Consider the following 27,570-nt stretch of genomic DNA (forward strand, 5'->3'; position numbering starts at 1 on the left):
AGTTCACATTTGACTTGTAATCACCGAACCATATCGGAGCAGTCGAGCACTATAAATTTCCGTGCTCCGGCTCCGCGTAAAAACTGCTCTACGCGCCGCTCCAGATCTCTGGAAATTAAGACAAAATATATCAATAATCATTAATCATTAATTCAGCTTCTACGGTTTTTAATAATTTTTTACTTTTTTTGAGTCTTATGCGAGGTAAACGTGCAGTGGATGCAATGCATGAAGATTCAGAAGTAGTGGGCTGATCTATTACTTCTACATAAGTCAAAAATATCGCCATCTATTAAAGGTGATGTCTCAACTAAGCGATTTTTTTCTATATTTTCTTGATATTGTGGCGGCTCGCTTATACGACATGGTCGAGTTTGGTTGCCTTCCTGCGAGTGGGGACCAACCCGGCTGGGTTCGGACAGCCGCTACTCACTCTGTCTTCAGCTGTCATATAATAAACACGTGCATTAACATGCCAGTCGTCTCATTCGTTCATCCTCCATAATATTAAGCGCACGTAGATATATGATTTGTCATTTTTGTAACATTTGGAAAGTTATATTTCGTTTCACGATATCTACATACAGCTGCAACCTTCTTACTTGTTCCGGATTCTTGCTGAATTCTTTTAAAGTGATTCCAAACTTTTGATTTTGGTCGTACCATTTGCTAATGGGATGAAAATATGAATGAATAATAGAACTATATTTTTGAACGAATGAAACCAAATGATATTGAAAAGAATTTATTACCTTGCATGAAAACTCTTTATATCCGAGTTTCCAAATTCCGAGACCGTCGTAGTAGCCACTTGCAAACCGCGTATTTCGAACAAGCGACAATACTTACGGTGTGGCTGCGTTCACACCAACGATATTACGTACGATATTTTCCATAACCAGTTCCTAAATAGCAACCACAGGTTGCAATATGGGTACTGGATATGGAAAATATCGATGCAATGCAAACGATCGAAAAGCGCCAGACAGACTGAACCACAGATTAACCCATTTGAACCCACGCGGTCAGTTATGAACTTACACGATGTATGCCAGCGCGGTCAATCTCGGCATTTTACAATTTTGCGTCGTAAAATAAAGGGATCACTCAGGCCGGCCGTAAAACCTTTCGTTACGCTAGGTTAGATGTTGGTGATGAATTTTAAGAAAGTCACACGAAATTAAATCAGTTCCTTTTGGAGTTTTGAGGGAATAACATCGAGCGCTTTTCGACTTGCAGATATGTCGAAGAGAAAACATACGTAAGTTTTTTATTTTTACATATTTTTTATTTATCTTTATGTTTCTAATACAGAAGGACTTATTGTATAATATGCATAAGAGAAATTGCGTTTATATATCTCATATTCCTGAAAAAAAAAAAATCAAAGTCGACGGAGTCGTGTATGACTCCTTGTGATAATGATACATATTTTTTTCCAGAGAATGCAATTTTACTACTGCAGAGATACGGGAAGAAATTGATAATTGGGACGAGTCTCAACTTCCGGATTCCATATACATACATATTACCACCCCTGGAAACTGATATTCGGTTAAAGAAAAAAGTAGGGTGGAAATCAATCAACCATTTAGTATAAATGTGTATAATAAATATATGGGTGGGGTTGATCAAATGGATAACCATATTTCTAACTATAACATAAGTATTAGAGGGAAAAAATGGTACATGCCTATTCTGTTTTGGAACATCGATGTAGCTGTGAATAACGCTTGGATTCTTAGCAAAAGTTTTGGTTGTAAATTTGATAAATTAGGATTTATCAGACAGGTAACAGAGACGTTGTGCAAGTGTTATGGTCAAAGACGAAAATAATTGGTCCCATTCAGACCCGGCAAAGTTAATCAAAATCAAAAGGAAGTTGGAAGACATTTGATATTGGTCAAACAGAAAATGAGAAATTGTGGACACTGTAAAAATAAAACGTTTTCCGCTTGTGATAACTGTGAAATTCCATTGCATGACAAATGTTTTGTACCGTATCATAATAATTAATTATTTTGTCTTCATGTATTTTGTTTTTACGACTTTTGAACCCAAAATCTCGTTCATGACATTTCTTCTTTTAAAAGGGTGCACCCTTTTTTTTGTTGACGATGTGTATATGTCACAATATATGTACCTACGTGTGTTATGTTATGCGATTTGAAAATATCATTTTATCGAAGAGATGCGTGTTTGTTATTTTTAAAATTAATTTTATAAATTTCTTAATAACAATAAAATTACAAATAACCAGTGAGAAAGTATTATAACTGATTATGTGACTCCATTGTGATTTTTGTTTTATTTTCATTAGCCCCAAAGGTCGTTCACGACACCACCTTGAAAAAAATTAAAAATGTTGAAAAATCAATTAATTATCCATCCCTATCCTATAAAAAATATTTCCCATGAAATAACTCAAAGATTTTGGAAAATAAACGAAAAAATAGTCCTGGGCACATGGGAAATGTGTTTTCACGCGAGCTCTGGGTTCAAATGGGTTAACGACACGTGTACCTTATGCGCGCGCACTGCTCGCACTTACACTAAGCGAAATCTACCCGAAGTCCCGACATACACCTACCCTGTACGTTTTGTGCTTCTGATACTTTAGTTCCGAATTTCTCCTTTATTTATTTTAATTATTAAAAACTCGCCAGAAAGATCCAAATCAATTTTAATAATTACCATTTTAATAATTGCATCTGTGCACATCGAAAGGTTACTCGTCATCTGATGTGCAATCGATCATTCGTGAAGTCAAGAATTGCGTTTAAAGCAGCCATCCAGTTAATCTGTCTGGCGCTTTTCGATCGTTTGCACCAAGCCCTGAAAATATTGCAAGTAATATCGTTGGTGTGGACGGCCCCATTAACGTAAAGCATCCAACTCAAACACAAAAAAACCGGACACTTACAGTACTGCTACTACATGAAAACGTTTAGATTCATTCAAATGTTGCATGTGTTGATTTGAAAATGTGTTGATTTGAAAATGTGATTGATATGCATTTTTTTTCAATTTTTCCAAAATTTCCGTCGCCCAAAGTTCCCAGGGAAAAAAACCCGGTTTATTCCCGGGGAATTCACATTTATGTTAGCATTTATCCAGAGGTCATTGGGCGCAATCCGACCCGGTCGCGGACATGAATGAAAATGATATAAAATGAAAGAGTATAAATTCACTTAACATTATATATGGTTATTTTATTTAGAATCCATGAGAGAACAAAGTTTGAACCAAAAATATATTTATTAAAAAAATCGAATACTACTATTAAATATAAGTTGTCGTTCTGTTAAATAGCTACTAAAGCAGCCATACTCAGATTTTTTTCTTCCGGGTTTGTTTTGGTTTCTTCTCCACGGGTAGCTACCCTTCGACGCTTACAAAACTTTAGTAACTAAAGGATTTTGGTGAGTTGATGTACGTCCCGCGTGATCTAATCGGCATATTGATGTATAATACACTAGATGGGCCCAGACGTGTTATTTTGGTCGGAGATCTTGTCTTCACTAACTGAGGGGTGCGGGGGGTTTAACTACCGGGGACGTTGGGTTTTTTTCCCTACGACGCAGCGGTACCTACCTACCTACTAAGAGAAACTGTGCATGCGCCATGTATTTTGCATGCCCCAAAAGGGAGACAAGTATAAAAGTCTGTTCATACTTAACAGCACTGCACGGCTTCAGCACTGCACGACTCCGTTTAAAATATGTCATTTTATTACATTTCTATTCATATCTACCTACACGTCGCGGTCACGTCACGCTTACATCACTTTGGCCGAGTGCAAGGCAAAATCGGCTTACTTATACATTACAGGCCATGACGATACGGCGCAATATTGCTTACGTCGAATTGTCGAGTACTTACAAAATTAATGCATACACGAGCTACGCGTCAGAATACAAGTCAGCAAAAATGTTTCGGCGTATATCGAACGAAAAATTATGTATAATCGCGTTTTTGTTGGAAGAAGAAGCTCAAGAAGGCAATAAAAAAGCACGGAGGTGTTTTGATGTGCATCCCATGTTAAAAAATAGAAAAACCGAAGGAGAGTTTTGGACACTGTATAAGGAGCTTGTGGATGATGGACAAATTTTTTTTAAATATTTGCGCCAAAACCATGTCGAAAGATTGAACAGCTGTCAACTGTCACTATCGATAATTGGTCCAAAACAACAAAGCGGCAGACTCATGGCACGTAATTCGCGTGTATATTTCCACGATGGCCAAAAAAAACGGATACGATATGTTGACGGATGTTGCTGTAAGGCATGAACAGAAAATGTCGGGTACTGCTGTAAGCCTGCCGTGGCGTAAACGTGACGGTTGGTATGAATATACCCATACAAAATGTACCAAAGAATACTTTTCGTACGGCCGGATACCTGCTCAAGTCGGTACGTGCTGACTAGGTATGAACAGACCTTAACACATTATACATCAATGAATCGGCAGGTATACGTTCGCTCCCTCTCTCACACGCAGGTAGGTATGCGGTCGCGTCTCGCTCGTTGCGCTGGCGCATTGTTTCGTTCGTGTCATCGACTCATCGCAGTCCTTCGTTGACTTTCGTTGTGATCTGTGCGTTTCTTTGATCCTGGGCTAGCCACCAACAACAAATCGAAGCCCCTGCGGCATTTTTAAATGAAATCACAGTAGACACTGATCACGCCGAATAAATAATGTGAAATATGAATAAGTTTTTTTTTTCAATATTCCCACTACCCACAAGAAAGCGACCCTTACCATGATAAACTAGAGACATTTATCTATATATCCTCACAATTTCATTTCTGTCCGCCGTGGATTTTCCTCCCATACTATTTGCCCATTGACCTTTATCGATTTCAGAGGCCGCCGTTTTGCCGCTTTGGGCCAACGATAAGATGTCGATGCGCCGATAGAAGGTGACAGTTGACAGATTACGGCAATTCTTGGAGATGCGGATCTTTACGGAATATTCCATCGATTGTTGGTGATTGTTAGTAACAAGTACAGTGTACTCTCGATTATCCGGGTGCGGATTATACGGCTAGCGGATTATCCGTAAAATTATTAATTAATTTTTTAAAATTAATTAAATTTTGTTCTTATATGATAATGAGACGCACCGATCGATTGCGACCGTAAAAATGCGTGTTATTTGAAACAAATGATGTCACACATAAATGTTTTTCGTTCCCTTTTTAAATGTATTTTACTATTGCGTCAATTCTTTCAGTCACTTTAAGTCATCGAAGAAGTAACAAGTGCGTGTATTCAGAGCGGATTTTTTCGAACATACGTATTAATTATTATCAATTATAATACTTTGTGTGTGAAATTATTTTCTTTGCTATTAACTCGAAAATATTTCAGATTTACATTACATACCTGTTCAAAATATAGTTAAACAAAAAAATAAGTTAGAGGCGTTCGCGAGAGATTGCGATAGTTCTGCAGGTCCTTTGAAACGAAAAAGTATGAAAATTTCAAGATACGAAGATTTGGTTGCAACTATACTCATATAGCTAAATCAAAAATGAGCAGAAAGAATACCAATTAGCGGTCAATTGTGTTTGGAAACAGACAAGTTTTTCCATGAAAAATTAGGATTAGTAGACAAATTCAACGGTTCGTCTGGCTGGTTGACTAGATCTTTTTTTATATTTTGGAAACAGTAGTGCTAACTATAGGTACTAACGGCCACACATCTGCTTTAACCATAAGCGTTTTTCTTAATAAATAATGAATATTAAAATTATGAAACAAAAATTTTTGTTTTGTAATATGTTATTATACTCGAAACCAAGTCAAAATTTGATGATTCGGATTATCCGTGTTTTTCAACTATTCGTGACCTCCGTCCCCAGCATTGGCCCGGATAATCGAGAGTCTACTGTATCTCTATTTTAACCGTTTGCCCGCGGCCGTCTTCTATGGAAGCTTTGCGCGACAAGTCTGTAGCACGGCTGTCTTCCATAGAACTTCTGAACTTTGCACGGGACTTTGAGCCTTATATGCGCCTATTTCAACTGTTTTAAGGTTCAAAATTGGTTGAATATATTACTGAGAGTTGAATGCCATCTATTCAATTTGCTCAAAATGAATATATACCAGTCAAAATTAGTTTTTTGTGGAAACATAATGAAACCTCGTTTATGTGACGTCACGTCTGTTGAACAATGGCGACGATACGTCTCAATTGTATGAAGAATGATTATTTGACAATTAAGCCAAAACTACGAGATATATTATGTATTTTATTGTTTAAAATAATACTTTATGTGTTAATTAACATATCTGGTTACTAGAGTAAATATTAAAATCTGTATTTAAGGTCGAAAACTCGATTGCCAAATTCGCGAAAAAGGTGCCGCCGCGTACAGGGCTTGTTCGCTATATTTATTGCCGCGGGCAAAGGGTTAAGACATCTAAAATAAGAGGTAAAAAATCATTCCATCCAAGTCAAAACCACATCATACTGTAAAATGTGACGTGCTTTTGACTTAGATGTGGAGATAAACTAACCAATTTGTTAAAATTAAACATTCTTTAAAAAATGTGTGTTGAACTTTCACCCATATCTCCGAAATCGATCAATTTCGATCAATGCGTTCTGTTATAGAGATTTTAGTGACTTTTCAGCGAGCGCCTTTTGGGCAATAATCACCGAACCTCTATCTAATATATAATTTCGAAAGAGACTTTGTAAGTTTGTAGCTATTGTTGGTTATGAGCGTGAACAAGCCAGTTTCTATGACGAACGTTGAATATTATTTATTTTCCATTAGATTCGCCATGTTTAAGCTGTTTATATTACAAATACTGAGCGAAGCCGGGTAAAACAACTAGTATATTATACATATGTTATACATAAATTTGCGGATCAATAGCCATGGAGCTTTGTGATCTTGTGAAAATTCGACCTAGAGATTTTGACTGATCTGGAATCAGAGTCGATCATAGATCATGTACTTATGGTTTTCATAAAAATATGTGTGTTTTTATGAGAAAATCGGTGATAATTAGAACACCATTAAATGTATTTGAAACTGAAACACTGAATATTGATTCGAAAAATACGTCTCTCGGTGAACTGATTTGCCAACAACGCGTTACTAGTAGAATAGCGTTTGGTGAATTGATTTACATAGTTGGATAACATTCGAATAATTTACATGTTTCCAGTCTACACGCGCGATCTGCAATCACAAACGCTGCACTTGCCGGGTGTTTGCATGTCTCTTTGTCTAGGGAATAATCGTAAACCCTAGCGACAACATCCCGTTGGACTAGTCTGCCTCTTGGTTCTCATGGAGTGCCGGCTTTGTCTCTGCTCTGCTCCAGTAGCCTCCTTCGTCTCCATTCATGACGACCCTCATTCAGCGCATTTGGCGCAGCGCATTTGGACCTGCTGTCAGCTGCGGGTTGGTTACGTTACACTTGAACCATTGCTATTGTCAATTCGCTAATCCTCGTAATCGTCAATTGCTATCTTATTTGCAGGTTTGGAAAGGAGACCATCTGCCAGATATGATATGCCTTTCGTGTGTCAACAATTTGGAATTGCTTGACAGCTTTCGAAACGCCTGTTTTCGGAGTGACAAAACGTCGAGAGTAAAGTTCGACGAGTCTTTGGCTATCAAGCCGGAGGAAGTTTGGCTGGAAGATTTTAAAAGCGAAGAGGAAACGGGTGCTCATTTTCCGCCAAACATTTCTAGTTCTCCAGACGATGGCGAGGTAAGTTAATGGAATTCGAGCGCTTTAGAACGATTCCAAACAAATCATTCCTTGAATCGAAAATATAAATTCACCTGTACAATGGCATTTAAATACGCTATAATTATGTATATGTTTGGATTATTTTATAGATACACGGAGGAAAAACTACTTCAGACGATGTCAGCTCAGAAATGAGACATATTTTTAATACTCCAGCAGACGAATTACCATTACGAAAAGCTTTAGATGAGATATGCTCTACACGTTCCAAATTAGATCATAAAATCAATTATCAAGATGAATCATTTTATTATAAGTTTAAGATACATATCACACGCCAAACTGGAGAAAATCCGTTAAAATGTAATGTATGTTTAAAATCATTCCACTCACAATCTGAACTCATTGAACACATGAATGTTCATGGTGAAGTAAAGCCGTACATATGTGATATTTGTTTAAAATCATTCACTTCAAAAGCTCTGATCCGTTTACATATGAGAGTTCATACTGGGGTGAAGCCATACATATGTGACATTTGTTTAAAATCTTTCACTTCGAAATATCACCTCAGGAGACACATGATTGTGCATACTAGGGCAAGGCCACACAAATGTAACATTTGTTTAAAATCATTCACTTTAAAATCTAAACTCAACTTACACATAAATATGCATAATACTGGGGTAAGGCTACACAAATGTGACATTTGTTTAAAGTCATTCACTTCAAAACATCACCTCAGTAGACACATGAGTGTGCATACTGGGGTAAGGCCACACAAATGTAACATTTGTTTAAAATCATTCACTTCAAAATATCACCTCGGTAGACACAAGATTGTGCACACTGGGGTAAACCCACACAAATGTAACATTTGTTTAAAATCATTCCGATTAAAATCTGACCTACGTAAATACATGGGTATTCATAGTGGGGTAAAACCACACAAATGTAACGTTTGTTTAAAATCATTCACTTCAAAATATCATCTCAGTAGACATACAAGTGTGCATACTGGGGTGAGGCCACACAAATGTATCATTTGTTCAAAATCATTTACTTCAAAATATCACCTCAATGTACACATAAATATGCATACTGGGGTAAGGCCGCACGAATGTGAGATTTGTTCAAAATCATTCACTTCAAAATCTGACCTCCGTAAACACACGGGTATTCATAGTGGGGAAAAACCACACAAATGTTACATTTGTTTGAAATCATTCAAATCTCATCTTAATAGACACATGAGAATGCACACTGGGATATAGCCATACAAGTGCGACATTTGTTTAAAATCATTCCCTTTAAAATCTCAGGTCCGTGTACATATGAGTATTCATACATCATTAAGGACTGACCGCACTATGCGGCTGCGACCTGCTGCGGCACGACACGACATGGCAATGATGATACAAAAGGCAAATCAGTCGCGTGACGCGTAGTGCGTTTTATCTCGTACAATTTCATACAAACAATATTTTGTCGCGCACTGCCGTGCCGTGTCGCAGCCGCATAATGCGGCCAAGCCTTTAACCCTTTGCCCGCAGCAATAAATATAGCGAACAAGCCCTGTACGCGGCACCTTTTTCGCGAATTTGGCAATCGAGTTTTCGACCTTAAATACAGATTTTAATATTTATTCAAGTAACCAGATATGTTAATTAACACATAAAGTATTATTTTAAACAATAAAATACATAATATATCTCGTAGTTTTGGATTAATTGTCAAATAATCATTCTTCATGATTGTATGAAAACGTGACGTCACATAAACGAGGTTTCAGTATGGTTCCACAAAATACTAATTTTTGACTGGTATATATTCATTTTAAGCAAATTGAATAGATGGCATTCAACTCTCAGTAATATATTCAACCAATTTTGAACCTTAAAACAGTTGAAATAGGCGCATATAAGCCTCAAAATCCCGTGCAAAGTTCAGAAATTCTATGGAAGACAGCCACGCTGTGCTACAGACTTGTCGCCCAAAGCTTCCATAGAAGACGGCCGCGGGCAAACGGTTAAAAGGGCTGTACACCCGAAACCTTAATTTTGTTGCCGTTCCTTTATTCGATATATATTATATGAGGTTGATGCATAAGTAACGTCGTTTTTACATAGACTATGACATATTGTTTTTAACCAATAGTTTTAGCATCTGTGCTTAATTTTGCCATTGTATTATGTAGAGGAGGGTCTCTTTCAACATTTTTTTCTGTCTATCGTCAGCAGTCGAGGTATACAGAGCCCTTGTGATTTTTGAAAATGTCAGAGAAAAGAGTACAAATCGACACTGTTTACTTTTTGAATTTAATAAAGGCCATAATACAACAGTGGCAACCAAAAACATATGTGATGTGTACGGCAGAGGTGCTATCGATGTTCGAAACAGTCAACGGTGGTTTGCTAAATTCTAAATGCTATGTTTTTGGTGGGATATGAAGGGAATTATTTATTAAGAGTTGTTGCAAGCTAACCAAACAATTAATGCTGAGAAATATTGTGAACAGCTGCAAAAATTAAACTTAGAACTCGTAAAAAAACGACCCCAACTAATCGCAATCGCAAGGGTGTCGTCTTTCATCACGACAATGCGCGGCCTCAATTTTTAAATGGAAAAAAATTCAATACAACAGAGGAGGTGAAAACAGCACTATACACGTTCTTTACATCGAAACCCGAAAGTTTTTATTCAAATGGGATTAAAAAGTTGACAGAAAGATGGGAGACAGTTATCAGCAATAATGGGAATTATAAAATTAATTCATTTAATAAAGGTTTTCTGAAAATATTAATTTTTGTTTTCTTAACCGCTTAGACGCCCAGCCGACGCGCTGAGCGAATAATAGATACGACTGTTTGCGCCTTAAGGCGCTTTGGGCAGCTAAGCGGTTAAAAAAATACGACGTTTCTTGAACATCAACCTAATATATTGAGTGAATGCGACAGTTGCGCTTCGACCAGATAATACGTATTTTAAATCGACAAAATCGAGGTTTCGTATTCTCCAATTTTCTCCTCCGAGACTGGACCAATTTAAAAAAAAAATTCATCATCGGTATGAGAAAGATATTTTCTATGCAACTGTGCGCGTATTTTTTTTTAAATGTAAAATAAGCACGCTGGACTCTTTTCGTGGGTGTAAAAACGAGGCGATTTTATAGATGTTTGGCGGCTCCTAGCTCCTATAAAAAATAACTAATCAAAAAAAATAAAAGCACAGATGCATGCCAATGGTGGATATCCATAGCATATTAAAAAATAATTTCTCTAGTGCCATAATTGAGGAAGGTAGAAGTGTAATACGTTTGTATGGACAAGGCGCTGGTGTCCAGCCCTCTTAAGGCCACACAAATGTGAGATTTGTCCAAAATATTTCACTTCAAAATCTGACCTCCGTAAGGGCTGGGCCGCACCGTGTAACTTTGTCGGCCGACTAGTTGCGCGACACGAAAAAATGTATGGAAATGTGTGCGACAAACAAGTTGACGGGTGTAGCATGTGCCATCTACCTGCATGCATTAGTCTGGTCGCCCTCAACCAAGTCGCTCGCAAGTCGCACGGTGCGGCCCGGCCCTAAACACATAGGTATTCATAGTGACGTAGAACCCAGAGAAATGTTATAATAATAGAAGGGCCCTTACGAATAAATAAATTGTGTCAATATTACGCGGCACGTCTATATAAATACGCCACAACGCACGAAATACAATCAGATCAATTTACTAATAAAAATGTATCCCATGTTGTTAAATATTGTGTGTTTTTGAATGCATTGTGCAATTTTTAACGATGCACTTGCCCATCTTGCGAGTAATATAAACAAAGTTTTTATCATACGTCGAGCACCAAGCATCAAATACGACTGATGCTAAAATTATTTAGGATTGTCTGTGGACAATCGTCACTTGACAATATAACAATATAACGCCTAAAGCCACTTCTATTACTATAACATTTCTCTGGTGAAACCACACAAATGCGACATTTGCTTAAAATCTCAGATCCGTGTACATATGAGTGTTCATAGTGGGGTAAGGCCACAAAAATGTGGCATTTGTTTTAAATCTTTCTCTGATAAAAATGTCAAATTTTATGTATTAATGTGTAGGCGGGGTAGGTAGTGTTGGCCGTATCCCAGCCGAACGAAACACTGTTGTGCTTGTTTTAAGTTGTTTTATTGTTTGCCTAAATATTGTACAAGTGTATTAGAATATTTGAGGAAGTTTTCTCGAAGCGGCTATTGGCTGTTGACTTGGTGTCATGATGGCCGCTGGATCTGCAATGTATCGTTGCTCTGGATCCGGCTATGTTCAGATGTCTCTGGATATGGCAGTGTGTTGCTGGCTCGGCATTTGGCTATGTTCATTCTTGTTGCTGTGGGTCGACTGAAGTTGTTTGGGGTGGACCTCCTTTCATATTGTTTTTGGGGATCCACGTGACCTGTGTTTGGCGATTGATTCCGAGAAGTGCACGTGGTGTTTACGTGTGCAAGTTATGCGAGGAATGTGGTTTGTTGTTTAGGGTGGACGTTTCTCGAATGTTTGGCGTCGTTCCACTCGATTTAGTTTAATGGATGCAGGTGTTCTTCGTGTCGTTCTGATTGGTTTGTTGGGGTGGAATATGCTCGAATGTTTGGCGTCGTTCCACTCGATTTAGTTTAATGGATGCAGGTGTTCTTCGACTTGAGATGACGTCAATGGTTGAGCGTGAGAAATGTATTCTCCGTCGCAATAGATTTCGATAGTTTCGATTTGCGGTGACGAGATTCCTACAAATGTACACGTATAAAAAATCCATAGTTGTCGTAATGGATTAATGTATCGCGACGTTCTCCCCATCGTCCCATAGGGCAACACTCGCCCTTTATTTCGAGTGGCCACACAGAAAAGCGCGCCATATAGGCGCGCTCGCTTCGAGATTAGCTCTCTCTACCGTCATCCGGGAAAGATCTCTCCTGTGCACGTCTCCACGGGGAGACGGGGCCCAGAGATCCGCCATCTTGCTGAAGAACCGCTGTGAGGTCGAGTGCAGCATCACTCCCTCCCAAGAGTACCAGCCCAACGTCCCCTGTATTCCTCACGCCGTTTCCGGAGAAACATCAGCCGTGAGAGGACCCGACCACGAGGAAGCTGTTATCAACGAGAAGATTTGCAGTCAGGAACCTCCCCGACTATATATAACTGTATCCCAAGGTTAGTTCACGTTTCCATATAACCCGACCCTTGGAAGAAGAACGACGTATGCGCCTTCTGAACCTTCCACCGCGAGATCAGATAAGCGCGCGTAAAACCGTTCGTTACATTAATTAATTAATTTCGTGTTCTTCAGCTTCCGAAATACACTGATTTATGTTATAAAAATGCTGCATTGTTTTTATTAATTGTCCAGGAAGGCGCATTGGGGTCTTTCTGTTAAGCCTTCCCGGTATATATCGATGTAAAAAATAAAAAGAAAATAATATATACATTTATTTATATATTTGCATGTGTTTTTGTAATATTTTGTTGTAAGTATATTCTTGTCTATGCATGTTTGAAATCTCATCTCGGTGAAAACTATTCATAATGAAGTAAATTTGTGTAGTCGAGCAATTATTTACGAGGCCAGTTCGTGGCCGCAACTGGGCATCGCTAAAGGAGGTTGTCACATATTCAAAATACATCATTTTATTTTGGTTATAATGTTTGTACTATAAAAAATATGTAGGAGTAATCTCATATATGTATATATGTACTGGAATCCTAGTTGAATTGATCTCCGTTGTTAAGATAGAATGAATGTTGATCAAAATTGTAATAAATCGAGCAGAATGTTGACTAGTTTACGGTTCAAGTTACCAAGTGTGCAGTGGTGTAGTGCTCAATTTTAATGTGCCGGATCTAGTAGCGGCTCGTGAGAATTCATAGTGGGGGGTCTGCAGAGATTAATCAGGCTTTAATAGGTCGTTAACCAACCTGGTGATCGAATGAGAATAAAAATTACATGCATATATACTATACTGGGAGGACTGCAGCCAGCAACCCATATGGACGAGCTGCCACTGGCCGAATCACTCAATTTCTAAAAAAAAAATAAAACAACGTATTTTTACAGAATTTATTCCAACTATTTAAAATTTCATTTGGGTTACAGTGGGTTTCATTGTAATGAAAAAATATAAATCGGATTAATTTACATATTTCATTAAGTTAAAATCTTCGAATTCGTACAGAAATCGAAGTACATACATACATATAGCGATTCTCAATATTTCGTGTTAAACCTTTCGCATAGGGTGCTAAAATATTACCCATGCACCGATGGTGTCGATATGTAGAAATTTGTGATTATAATGTCGGATAAATATGAATATTTAAACATTTTTCCTTCTATTAATGACTATAGTAATGGTCCGTATCTATATAAATAAATATATATATATATTGCTCAAAAAATGTTTTGCATACTTGTGAATGTGATAATGTAATTGAAAATACATACATTTATAAATAAAAAGAATTAAAAAAATATTGATTGCGTTTCATTTATTAAATTATTTCATAGATAAAATAGCGATTGTATTTTAAGACCGGTATATTTATTATAACATAAAACAGGGCAGTCGTTTTAAAATTTACCGACTCCGACTATGACTTTGACCAGATGCTTCGACCCCGAATCTGACTTTACGATTTTAGGAAGATCAAATATTCTTACGAATGTAAGTTAGTAATAAAATAATAGTGATTTTCAAAATATAAAAATTAAAGGAATTAAGAAAAATCACTAAAAATTGACATGTAAAAGTTTTCATAGCGTAAAAATGTAAATGAATTTCATATACAAACAAATCAATTTAATAAAAAAAGTATTAGAAGGAAGAAACTGTAGGCGGGGTAGCGATGTGTTGACCGTATCCCAGCCTAACGAAACACTGTTGTGCTTGTTTTATAAAGTTTTATTGTTTGCCTATGGTTGTACAAAGGTATTATATTTGTGGGCAAAAGTATGTCGTTCAGCGGTCTCTGGATATGGTAGAGTGTCGCTGGCTCGGCATTCAGCTATGTTCAGAAGGTCTCTGGAGGCGGCAGTGTGTTGCTGGCTCGTCGTTCGGCTATGTTCGGAAGGTCTCTGGATACGGCAGTGTGTTGCTGGCTCGTTCGGCTGGTTTATCTTCCAAGTCCGCGTAGTGTAGTGGTGGCTGGTCAGGAGCTGTATGTCGACTGGTCTGCTGCTGTGTGTCGACGCTTGCTGCTGTGGGTCGACTGGCGTTGTTTGGGTTGTACCTCCTTTTATAGTGTTTCTGGAATCACCTGACCCATGGTGGTGGTTTGTTGATGCGTAAGCGAGGAATTTGCTTTTGTCGATGGGGTGGACTTTTCTGGAACGATTGGCGCCGTTCCGCTCGATGTAGTTTAATGGTGGCGGCGTGTTTCGACCGTTTTGGTTCTGCTCGACTGGTAGGGGCGTTCCGCTTGAGTTTAATATAATGGCTGCAGGTGTGCGTCGTCTGGGTTTCGTTCCGCTCGAGTGTGAAGGGTGGATCATTCTCGAAGGATTTGGCACCGTTCCGCTTGAGTTGGATTTGGCGCCGTTCCGCCTGAGTTTAATATAATGGCTGCAGGTGTGCGTCGTCTGGGTTTCGTTCCGCACGAGTGTGAAGGGTGGATCATTCTCGAAGGATTTGGCGATTGATTCTAAGAAGTGCACGGGTTGTTTACGTGTGTGAGTTCTGCAAGGAATGTGGTTTGTTGTTGTGGAATATTCTCGAATGTTTCGATGACGATGACGATGACGAGATTCCTACAAAACTTAATAGAAAAAAGAGCTCATAAACCTATTTACAATTCTTGCACATTAAAAACAACAATCCACGACACATTAAAATATGTTACTTGCAATTCAACGATTTTATTTATAATGTAATTTAAATTCATTAGAAATTATTAAATTTCGATTTATTAGTAAAATTGGAGACTACATATATAGTTGACACATACGGTAACAAAAATTTAATAAAACGAGTGATGACGAAGATCTATTCACATCTTTTGACATTTTAATAAATTAATATTACATAAACCAGTCATAAGGAATTTATTCGTAAATAATAAACTCTCATAAGAACTTTCAAAATCTTCGACTAATAAGAAAAAATTATTTTGTTCACTTTCTTTATTATAAACCTTTAGTGGGCGTGATTTTCTTTCTTCTTTTGAGTTTGAGTGAACTAAAAATGTAGGTCGTTATAACTATTTTCTAAATTGTCTAAATTTAAATAAAAATATCATATTTGTGTTTTACTGCTTTTAATGCCAAAAATATAATATTTGAATATAGAAAAAAACTTGTGAATAAAATGTGAAAAAACGAAGACACAGGTTATTTTTACTAACCTCTTTTACGTTTCACTTACGATTACAACTCAGGAAAAAGTTTTTATTCAAAATTTAAAGTTAAAATATTGATAGTAAGTATCTCTATATTAATTTATCAAACTTAATTTTGATAAAAAATAGTAATATTACATGAACTATAATACTTATTATTATTAAAATATATTATTAATGACATCGCGGACATTGTCCAGATATGTATTTTCAAAGTAGGAATTATTCTATGAAAGAGATAATCTTCAACATTGACAAGATGTTCATCACTAAAAGAATTTCGTATGTCTAATTTTATAAAGTTGATATCAGAAAATGCGACTTCAGTCAAAAATGTAGAGCCAAAACAAGACACCAACTTTTGTGCTGCATTTACCTGGCATTACCAATTGTTTCATAATAAAATATGTTACATTGTAATATACACGTTTCTTCTAGTAAAATATAAATTTTATTCCACTTAATTGTGAAAGCATAAAATATGGCATTGATCGTCATCGATTATACACCTTTTTTGTCATAAATCTCGAGTTATCATGGGGGGAAAAAACAGTTCTTACAATATACGTAGACTGTCTTCTAGACCGGGGCTGCTGACCGGGACGTTTGGGAATAATTGAATGATAGAAGGCACATTGAAATGAAAAACTCATGATTTCAACAATCAACAAATTGCAGTTAGCTCGTGAGTTAATAAGATTAAATATCTATGGTTAATAAATCTGAGATCTGTAAACCACGACAAGTCCCGGTCTACCGGGAAGTTAACAGTTAACAATTAACTTAGTTCAAGTTGGTCGCGACCCCCGTAACCGAGGAAGCAGTGCGGCGAATGAAAAGAGATCTAAAAAATGTCAATGGCACCATACAGAGTTTAAAAATCGGAGGCCTTGAGCAATGGAAGAATTCGGATATGCCGCGGTTCTTGCCTCGAAATATAGAAAATAAGTACTTGATTAGAGCAACACTTCTCCTGAGTTCAAGAGAAGTGTAGCCGATCATACCCATAACAAATCTTGAATGGAATAAATATGGGCGAGTCCCATAATGCTCCTTATTAAGAAACCGTAGAAAGCGTCTTTGGATAAGCTCAAGCTTAATAGACTGACTTTTGGCTGAAGGACTCCAGATCATGGATGCGTACTCCATGATACTTCTCACCAAACGATTGTACAACAGCCTCAGAAATGCCAGGAATTGCGAAAAACAAACCCTAGCATCCTTGAAGCTGAGCAACACACAGAATCAATATGATTGGAGAACCTGAGGTCACTCTGAAAAGCAACTTATACATACGTACATATATTGGTATATGATATGAACTGATACTAAAATGATGGCTTTGTGTTATCACTCGAACAAAATATTGCTGTTACTACTTGAATACAACATAATATCTAATACATACAATCACATTTAAAAATGTAGTGTCTAACAGAGACTCCGAGATCAATAATAATATGTATATGCATAATGTTGTCTATCCATTAGATCTCATATAAAATTATCTTTTTAATGTTATGTTCTTAACAAACGGAAAACTAAAATTTTAAAATCATTGATCATAGTACATATGTAGTATAATACATAGTACATAAGAAAAAAGAAGAATGTAAAGTTATTTTTCCCAGAGCCCGGGATTTCTCACGGCGGCCCTGTACACAATTGAAAATTGAAAAATATATACATGTATATATTTTTGGCAAAATTCCAAACATACCTTTACTAACAAGTATGTTTTATCATCATCAATATGAACAGCCATTAAAGCTTTGAGGAACAGTCTTTATCACCACCCATCATCATGGGACGTGAAATACTATTAAAATGCTCGCAAATTGTATCGCTACAATCTTGTAAAGCACTTCCCGAATTTATGTGCACGATTTTATAGGGAACTAGTGTTTTTACCCGGCTTCGCTCGGTATTTATAATATAAACCGCTAAACATGGCCAATCTAATATGTAGTAAACATTAAACAAAACAATCTCTTGATAATAACAAAATATTTACAATTTGTATTCCCATTTTGATAAAACCATTTTCCTATTGTATTTAAGTATCTAATTTATCGTAGTTTTGTAGAAGATTTGTTAACATCACTGCTCCCATGTTTTTGTTTTGACGTATTTGGCCGTAACGATCGAAAAGGCGTTAATACTGCTTTAAAAAAGCAAGAAAAGCGAGATTGAGATTGATTTTTTGTTCAATCTTCTTTGGCAATATGTAATAAATTTCATTTAATATTAAAATAACTAAATAAACTAGAAAAATGAGAGAAAATACTAGTTTATAAAAGGATTGATCGTACAAAGTTTTTTTAACATTCTTGTAATATCTGTGCCTGGATTAAAATATCCAAACCGGGACAATTAATCTGGCAGCCCTACCCTTGGAGGATCCCCAAATATTAATATGTACATATGTATATTTTAAAGATGATGTGCATTATCGGCGTCACTGTGTCGATTTTAGTTAATAAATTTTGCCAATTTATAACGAACAAATAGGGGAGAAGGGTGGATGAAATAAGATAAATCTATGAGATTTTCCCAATGCAGAGACGAATGGAAGAGATCTTCGTCCAGCAGTGGATGGCGAATGGCTGTAAATTATGATAATACACACATGTGATTTAATTTTTCAGATTTAAATAGATTTTATTCATTATAGATAGATTTTTTTTGTAAATTTTAGTTTCTTCTATTTTAATTGAACATAATTACACGATTGTTTTTATTGCGATCTGCTACAGGAAGCATCAGGACATATGTATGTATGTAGCTTTATGTAGGCACGATGTGACAGCAGCGATCTTATTACAAAATTCAGCGTCGCAGTAATTCAAAAGCCCTTGTTAGAAGCTTCTCATCAAGTGGCATAACTATATGCTAAGGAAATAGCCGAGGAATTGGTTAAACAGTGTGTATAGTAATAATTGCTAAATTTATATTAGGCTCTGAAGCACGAAAGGAAATTCTAGCACATTCCGTTATTGAGAAATGTATGCAATTGCGGAATCAAGATCTCAGTAATAATATTTTACTGTAAATAGTAAAAGATGTCAAATCCAGTCCTCTAAAAGAGAGTATGTTGGTGTTGGTGTTAATTCAAAACATAAAGTAAAAATAAGTTGAATGCATTGAATGAATAGATTTAAAATAAATGGCAAAAATATTTGAATTTGAATTTAAAAAGTGAATTCACTTGTTAGTTTTCATTCGATTTCAGTCGAAGAAAAATGGTCGAACCTCACGCCAATTTGATCGCGAATTTTTAACGTTTCAATTCATTATCAATTAAAATCAATCAATATGTCGTTCGCGAATAAACCCAAAAATCAATTAAATTGTGACATTAAGTGACTTTTTATAATAATTTTCCTTCGCGTGTGAAAAACGAATTAAGTTTTTGTTGTTAGTGAATTTGAATTTCAAAATTAATTTTTATAATTGAATTGAAATCAAATATCAGTGTTTGTTAAATTATGTGCAACGTTTTCAAGTGTGTATTGAAGAAGATGATCCGCAAATGCTTTTAAGCTACTGCTATGGAGACTACATCCAGCTGGTGAATATTAACCTTGTTTTATGTTTGCTAATATTGCATTACACACGTTTTATTAATTTTTATATACTTACAATTTAAATCGTAGCCATCTCACTCCAGTTTCGTTCAAAATGTCATGACACGCTTAGCCGTATAAAACCAATTCACTCTACCGTGCGTAAAAAGAGTGAAACTTTCAAAAATGAAAAAAAAACACGATTAATCAAAAGAAATACCAATTATTTAAGTGAAAATCCAAATAATTCAAATTTGTATGTGAAAAAATACACTACATATTACATTTCAGAAGCGCTGGCATAAAGACAATTAAAGGAAATATGTTGATTACTTTTAATAAATAATTGAGAAACGTTTTCGAAATTGTTGACAATTATTGGAAACATAGATGAATAAAATTATCCCGTAAAAATAATATTAAACTTAATGAAAGTGTGAAAAACCATCTTAAAATCAGTCGAATATCATTGAAAACACAAAAATATGTATTCATCAAAATTTTTTATCAGAGAATCTCTGGTACTACTAACCGTTTGAGAATAACTGGAATTTAATAAACGGACGGAAATCTGTGAAATCATTTGAATTTGTAAAGTTACATTATTTGGAAATTAACTTTAGGATAAAACATATTAATAAAATAAAAGTTTCAGAGCCACTGACATTAACATATTGATTATTTCTCATAAAAGTTAACAAATTTCACAATTCGATAAAAACCACGATATAACAGAATAAAAGTGTAAAAGTATTTGAGAAACCTTCGTAAAATCATTTGAGAGCCGTTGGAATGCAGCAAATTGCAAAAACATATATGAAATTCATCTTCATTTTTAAATAAAAGTTATAATTATTTAAAAAGAAAAGTTTGAGAATCACTTAATGAATAATGGAAAAGTATTATTGAATCGACGAAAAGTGTGAAAAATATTTGAGAGCCACTGTTTGAAATAAATTTAAAGAAATAGGAAAAATTTATTTTCAATTTCGATATTATTTAAACAAGAAAAATTATTAGAAATGAAATATAACATTTCTGGATTGAATTGAATTGAATTCATTTTTATGTATATGTTTTTGATTTTGACTTCTGATTCTCTGATTTTTCAGTTCATTTAGATAATATTAATTATTCATGAGTAAATAAACATTAAATATTGACGGAAAAATAAAATATATTTTGAGAAGTTGTTGCATATTATGTATTTATTCAAACATTTGGATAAATTAAAAATTCAAAAAGTACATTTAATGATTATTTCAAAATACATTTTTTTCAAATAATACAAAAAAACTGCAGTCGATCAAATAATCGAATCATATGGAATGACATGTGCATTAAAATAAGCTCTATCTCTGCTCAGACTTGTTGAAGCTTTCCAAGATTTGTTCGTCTCGTCGTATTCCCAAACATCACTTAATTCACTTCTTCCATCGAATCCACCTGAAAATCAAAACAATAAATTAATTCGAGACCCATAAATTCAACTTAAGTTGTAAAATAAACTCACCCATGCTAAACAGTTTACTTTGGAAACAGCCGAGACTGATTCCGGATGCAGCTTGCGTTAGTTTGGTGAATGCAGTCCACACATTTGCATTCGGATCGTAATGCTCCACACTGTCTAAACGTGAAGAAGTTTGACTGTCAAATCCACCAGCGACGTAAAGTTTTCCTTTGAATGCGACGCTCTAAAATGGTGAAATCCAAATTTAGTTCATTTTATTTTGGAGAGTATATTATTTGCGATAGTTGTGAATAAAATTAATTGATGTTCACCGAATGATAAGATCTTCCCTGAATCATCTGAGCGCGGTAAGTCCAAGAATTGGTCTCCACTGAATACATCTGCACTTTATTCGTGGATATGGTTTTTCCGTTTTCACTTGTTTGCCCGCCTGTTATGTATATTTTATCGGCGATGACAGAAGCACTATGATAATTAACTGCCACCAACAATGGAGCAATGATCTCCCAATCCCCAGTGTTGCTGCTCCACCTAATCGAAATCAATAATCGTCAACTTCTCTTGCAACCGATCTGATGAAATGATTGCAATTTAATCACCTTTCCACTGAAGATAAATAGCCTCCACCATAACCACCAATGGCGTAAACATCCGTGGACGAACCGCGCCGAAGTGTCACTGCTGAGAACCAATAACGAGCTTGATTTAATGGCTTCAATGGCTTTTTCTCACCGCTTTTCAAATCGATGTATTCCACCTGAAAACAAATAAATTGGTTATATTCCGATTTCTCTAAGCAGCTACTTCGCAACACTGGAAAACGTTACTGAAGTCACTGATTCATCTGAAGAATCCTCTCCGCCGATGATAAGGATCCAATCTCCCATGAGGACAGACGCAAAATAACGTTTATTTATTCCAATATTTTTGGATAGAGTCCAACTGTTCTTCAATCCGTCAAATATATCGATGGTGTTTGCCATCTGAAAACACGTTATGCAATAAAATAATTAATTTACAATCCAATCAAAATATTATACTTGTGATACAAAACTCACATCTAAATCATCCCCCCCAACCAGTGCCATTTTTTGTATTATTCTACGAGGGGTCTCTCTTGGGACGAAAGATTTATCATTCTTGTCTTTAACTGCTTGTCTAAGAGTGGTCATACAATCTGCACACGAATGACAGAAAGTTAATACTTCGTCGATGAAAAACTAAAAAAAAAAATTATTAAAATGGATTTTTTTCAATAAACTGCAACATTCAATTAATCTCAAATACCTCCATCGAGAGCAAGGATAACCTCACGGATCTCATCAGCTCTGCCAAGTCACTTTTACGGTTCGCATTATCATGATTTACCCACAATTTCACAGCATTGAATACGTCTTCTTCGGAAGGCACGTTCAAATAATTCGATTTCAAGATTTCCATCAAGTTGAAGAGCGGCAGATTGAGAAAACCTTGAGTTTTGTGCAGCTGAAACAGAAGTGGAGTTGAAAAATATTTAAGTGACATATTTATTTAAATAATCAACACTCACCGTCTCGAAATTTCCCAGAGTCAAATCCATTGCCTCTGTCTTCAATTCGGAATCTTGCGTTGATTTCAAAACTTCCAAACAATTGGAAAGATCGACCGTTTCATACCGCGGTGGAATTTTCACTTCGAGTCGATTTGCTAGCTCCATTAATTTGTCGTAGTGACGGTCAGCTATGCCTAAAATTATATTTCAATTATTAAATTTAATGACGAACACACGTATTTTAAATTGATTATTTCAGATAATAATGAACTCGTACTTATTTCTCCAGTGTAACAATACTTCAGGATTGCATCGATAACGTCAATGTCAAAAGGGGAAAATATCTCCTCCAATTGATCTTTGTTTGTCCAAAAGAATTCGCTGCACGCCGATAACACCACCAAATGCACGTAGAATCTGCAATTACGAAAAATAATAGTTAGACTGAAAAAAAATTTGTATTTTTAGTATTTTTGGATTCGAATAAAGATACCTTTGACCTCGAACAATAAAAAGGGTGTCGTATTTCTTCTCTTGTTTCATGGCATCGTACAAATACTCCACCCGTTTTGCCGCAAAATCGGAACTCGCCTTCACTACGAACATCTTGTTTCTGATTTTCTCTTAGAGTTCTCCTGAAAAACAAAGTTAAAAATTAGACAATATAACTATAAGTGCTAAGCAAAATAAAGTTCGACTTACCAATTGTAAAGATTAGCAGCGAATGATGTGGAGCACTGTCGCTCTGCGGTTTTATCTCGATAGATAAGGATATCTCAACCCTTTCGTTGCATTGAAACGTATATTAATTATTTACTGAAATTAATTATTTCTCATAAATGCCATGACAGGTGACCAACATACGGGGAATATATAATTGAACTTTAGTTAAGATACGGGCTGTGGAGTCAGACTCCGACGTTTTGCTATGATTCGATTCGGACTCGAATTATTATATTATAGTATGATCGACTTTTCTTGCCGATGCATAAAATTATTAAAAATGAAAATAATTGCGATATTTAAAATATAAAAAAAAAAATTAATGGAATTAAATTGCCATTTACCCAATATATCGAATTATTGGTAGTGAAATAGCTATAAATAAAGTGTAAGTACTTTCATAGTGCATGGATAAGAATTTCATATACAAACATATAAATTTAATAAAAAAATGAGAGTAAAATATGAAATAAAAACAAATATTTAAGCACATCAAAATACGTGCAAGTCAACTATTTTATTTTTAAGGTAAATAAAATAAGGTTAAAATAAACAAAGTAACGTTAAGTTATTTTATTTATTTATTTATTCATAATCATTAAGAAGATTGAATTTATTTTTATTCCCTCTCAATAAACGTTTAAATATAGTTTCATAAAACATTTAACATATAAAATCAATAAAATTAAGTGACGATGATAAATTATATATTTTCTATTTTTGACCCTTCTTCTAACTTCGAACTTACATGTAAAGGGTTAGCACTTGATTATTTACCCGGATGTGGCATTATAATACAGAAAAACATGTTTTTACAATAATAATGAAAAACCGCATGGAAATAACTACTCATCCGATATTAAAATAATCGTCTTCTCACAGATAAAACACATTTTGAAATTAAAATTAAGATCATCGATAATAGAATTCGACAAACTACTCAAATCCGCCATGCATACATATTTTGCACTCAAAAGGAATAAAATCTTAAGTAAGCAATTAATAAGAATTGATTAATAACCGAAAAATGTATTTTCTTCAAGATAATTTCAATGATAGTGGAAAACCGCACAAAAAAACAACTGATTATTAAAAATGGAAGAAGGATTGTTGACACTGGTTTTAACTCTTATCTATAATATTATCTTATACTAAATGCATTGCTTCAATGCTAACTCGTTTTATTTTCGTTTATAAACACGAAAATTCGAACTGGATATTTTAAATAATGTGTATTAAATTTTAGGTCTTTTCTTAAGTTTTTGGATTCAATTGTCTCATAAGCCGCTCAACGGATTGAGATGAATCGTAAAAGTTATGATAGATAAAAGTTATGATAGCCCTTTCAAAAACGTATAACTGACGCTAACATATCTGGTAGTTATTGTATATCTATATATTTAAATGAAATGAGCAGGAAAGAAACTGGCAAAGATCAAAAACATTTATCGACTTGAATTTGTTAGATCAGCATACGATGAAATCCATTTATCCATTTATCCAGCTATCTGAGCTGAAACTGAAATTACAGCTCAGAATTGATAATATTATGGGAATAATATACATATGTATGTTAATCGGTGTGACTTCCTCAGTTATTGAGGACGCAGCCTCTCCATTGGACCTGAAAGTAAAGTGGTTGTAATTGTAATTGTAATTGTCTATTATCGATATATAATATAAGCAGTTACAACTTACATTTCAGATCGCATGGCCCAGCCCCGATTTTTGTTTTCAGAACCGCTATCAGAGCTGAAATTTAAATTAATTCGATTAATAACAATATATATGATTTACTATATATAATCATTCGTATAATAGATATATATATATAAGCAGTTACAACTTACGTTCCGTATAATATGATCGATCTTCCACTTTTTGTTTCGAAATCACATTCTGAGCTGAAATTTATAAGCGATTGAGATTATTAACATATCCATGAATTGATAATAATGCAGAAACAATATATAAATGAGTTACTCGTTTGACGACGTTGGTGTCTCGGTGATGGACCTGAAAGAAAAGTGATTGTAATTATGAATATTGTCAATCATTGCTAAATAATCATACTCGTACATTGAAACTTAAATTTCCGATGGCGATACCGAGCTTCGACTCTTCATCTCCACACCGAGCTGACTTAAAAGCTGGTGCGATTTTTAACATATCCGAAAATTGATATTTCGCAATTTTAATTTCCATTTCCACTGCCATCGTTCGCGTTGGCCATCTTCAATTGCTCAAATTGATCTTTCACACTCTTCCAACCGAAACATTGTATATTTTGACACTTTGACACTTACCCACCCCACTCGTAACGTTTTTTAAATCCGACCATTACCTTTTGACTTTTTTCCTCTCCTTTGCTTAATTAATTCGCAAGTATGCAGATCCAGAGTCAAGTTCAATTCGAGTTCCAAATGCAATCCAAATAGTTTAAATTTCTCTCCAAAGAAAAAAAATCGTTATAAAAATTCAAAGTAAAAAAAATCTATAAATAACGCCAACATTCTTGCATAAACTTAACGTGAAGAGAGGAGAGGGGGCAGGAATAGGCTACAAAACAGGAACAGAATCGACTGGTTTCGGAAAGAAATTGATGCACGAATTACAAATTACGAAATGATTACGAATTGCGTTTTGTGCATCGCCGACGCCCCGACGCCTTCGCCCCCGATGCCTTCGGAACCCCGGGGCCTTCACCCCCGGCGCCGTCGACGCCTCCGACGCCCCCAGCGTCCCCGATGCCTTCGGCACAAAAAAATGAAAATGATGAAAAAAATGAATTAATATGAAGCATTTAAATTGAAATTACCGCTCGAGTTAGTACGTTTAGATAAAAAAAATATCGAGATAGAAAACCAATCCTCATAAACATGGTGAAATAAAAAATTTGTCAAATAAATACAAAATAGCATGGAGAAAAAATCCGTAAAAAACATATATTTTTGACTTTTAAAATTAGCTAGAAAATTAATTATAAGTATTTTAAAGCAATGAAATATCCAGTGGCGGCTCGTCCTAATGGGCTGCCAGGCTGCAGCCCCTCCTATAAAATTCTAAGATATATGTTCAGTGGCGGCTCGTCCTAATGGGCTGCCGGGCTGCAGCCCCTCCTATAAAATTCTAAGATATATATTTAATAATACATTTTGTTCAGACTATGTCTGATGATCGGCTTTCGTGGCTTTACGACCCACGATTTGGCCGATATATTTTTGTGCTGGCCACCCTGAGACAGCGGTTGGCACACAAACTGACAGTTGTCGATAGCGGTTTGGCGCGTAATCACCCCGGTGTTTACGGGGCCCACCTCGCCACCGAAATCACCAGCTATAGGCTGGTGAGGGTTGTGACGATACTTGGAGACCAGCTCCAGTATCCGTCCGGTGTGCACCAGAGGAAGCTTGGTCTGTCTTCGCCCAGAAGGCAGACAACTGAGCTACGCGTGGCTAACCTCAAAAGGCACGCGTGGCTACTTTGTTACCCCCTCCCCTGTCCCCCCTGCTTGATCTCTGTATATATATATAAAATACAGTCGCCTTACAAACAGAATTACAACCTGTTTTCATTATTATACAATTTCCCGCCTTTGTCCTGTATCACACTCACTTACGCACACTGTACGAGAGAGAGCGAGATATACATCGAGCCGAGCCGACATCAGCAGAGACCAGACCACCGACGACGAAGGAAGGCACCTTGAGGAGATCAGCCCCGCCCAAGCTTACCACTAGCTATTTCACAAAACCGACTTCGGGGGTGCTCTCGAGTTGAACATCCCTGGAGTCTGTACACATTTAATATTTTATTTATTAATGATATTTTTTTTATTAGTTGGATGGACTTAACTATTGGGGCCTTCGACAGAGTAAATATTACTTACAATATCACCCATATCCAAAAGGGTGATATTGTAAGTAATGTTGACCGTTTCGAAGACCCCACTAACTTGTATGGTGACAGATGAATTAAAATGTTGCTGTACTGGCTGTAAAGTGTTACAGCGCCGAGCTGAACGCTGCCCAGCCCGGAGTTTCGGAACGAGAAAGAGAAAGAGCTATTTGCAACTGCAGATAGCTCTTTCTCTTTCACTCACTCTGCCTTTTGGGCTGGACAGTCGGCAGCCTTCGCCTGTTAAACGACATTCATCTGTCAGTTTGTTTAAGATTTCGCG

At 35.9% G+C, this 27,570-nt stretch overlaps 4 protein-coding genes and 2 long non-coding RNA genes across 11 annotated transcripts in view; 1 reads left to right on the plus strand and 5 right to left on the minus strand.

Annotated features, from left to right (window-relative positions):
- Positions 1 to 27,570, minus strand: part of LOC143913567 (uncharacterized) — a 781,442-nt gene that overhangs the window by 590,546 nt on the left and 163,326 nt on the right. The gene's annotated exons all lie outside the window — the stretch shown is intronic.
- LOC143913589 (uncharacterized) overlaps positions 1 to 27,570 on the minus strand; it is a 459,558-nt gene that overhangs the window by 388,320 nt on the left and 43,668 nt on the right. The window lies entirely within an intron of this gene.
- Positions 4,883 to 10,983, plus strand: LOC143913532 (uncharacterized). Of its 4 annotated transcripts, XR_013260715.1 has the most exons (5): positions 4,883 to 4,996; positions 7,186 to 7,424; positions 7,504 to 7,737; positions 7,869 to 9,097; positions 9,285 to 10,331. XR_013260715.1 is itself a non-coding variant. In XM_077433388.1 (4 exons), exons 2-4 carry the CDS (start codon positions 7,311 to 7,313, stop codon positions 8,991 to 8,993), a joined length of 1,473 nt encoding a protein of 490 aa, XP_077289514.1. In that variant the 5' UTR covers positions 4,883 to 4,996; positions 7,186 to 7,310; the 3' UTR covers positions 8,994 to 10,983. The 4 variants fall into 4 exon arrangements, 3 of the variants coding, with proteins under 3 accessions (XP_077289514.1, XP_077289517.1, XP_077289516.1); XM_077433388.1 differs by having other exon boundaries at positions 7,869 to 10,983; XM_077433391.1 differs by having other exon boundaries at positions 4,906 to 5,007; positions 7,869 to 10,916.
- Positions 13,820 to 18,233, minus strand: LOC143913569 (uncharacterized). Of its 2 annotated transcripts, none has more exons than XM_077433447.1 (2): positions 18,114 to 18,233; positions 13,820 to 15,520 (listed from the first exon to the last, which is right to left on the minus strand). In XM_077433447.1, exon 2 carries the CDS (start codon positions 15,255 to 15,257, stop codon positions 14,679 to 14,681), a length of 579 nt encoding a protein of 192 aa, XP_077289573.1. In that variant the 5' UTR covers positions 15,258 to 15,520; positions 18,114 to 18,233; the 3' UTR covers positions 13,820 to 14,678. The 2 variants fall into 2 exon arrangements, with proteins under 2 accessions (XP_077289573.1, XP_077289574.1); XM_077433448.1 differs by having other exon boundaries at positions 13,826 to 15,520; positions 18,103 to 18,232.
- LOC143913507 (kelch-like protein 24a) lies at positions 20,827 to 24,543 on the minus strand. The gene is made up of 11 exons (XM_077433351.1): positions 23,370 to 24,543; positions 23,161 to 23,302; positions 22,945 to 23,084; positions 22,686 to 22,861; positions 22,424 to 22,621; positions 22,195 to 22,356; positions 21,964 to 22,119; positions 21,736 to 21,893; positions 21,448 to 21,667; positions 21,179 to 21,359; positions 20,827 to 21,111 (listed from the first exon to the last, which is right to left on the minus strand). Exons 2-11 carry the CDS (start codon positions 23,271 to 23,273, stop codon positions 20,972 to 20,974), a joined length of 1,644 nt encoding a protein of 547 aa, XP_077289477.1. The 5' UTR covers positions 23,274 to 23,302; positions 23,370 to 24,543; the 3' UTR covers positions 20,827 to 20,971.
- Positions 23,875 to 26,141, minus strand: LOC143913585 (uncharacterized). 2 transcript variants are annotated; one of them, XR_013260730.1, is made up of 6 exons: positions 25,470 to 25,709; positions 25,374 to 25,406; positions 25,241 to 25,294; positions 25,089 to 25,142; positions 24,978 to 25,014; positions 23,876 to 24,909 (listed from the first exon to the last, which is right to left on the minus strand). It is a non-coding gene; the product is annotated as an uncharacterized LOC143913585 (long non-coding RNA). The 2 variants fall into 2 exon arrangements; XR_013260729.1 differs by having other exon boundaries at positions 23,875 to 25,014; positions 25,470 to 26,141.

The sequence above is a fragment of the Arctopsyche grandis genome, chromosome 6 (genome assembly GCF_051622035.1).
Source record: "Arctopsyche grandis isolate Sample6627 chromosome 6, ASM5162203v2, whole genome shotgun sequence".
Classification (NCBI taxonomy): domain Eukaryota; kingdom Metazoa; phylum Arthropoda; class Insecta; order Trichoptera; family Hydropsychidae; genus Arctopsyche; species Arctopsyche grandis.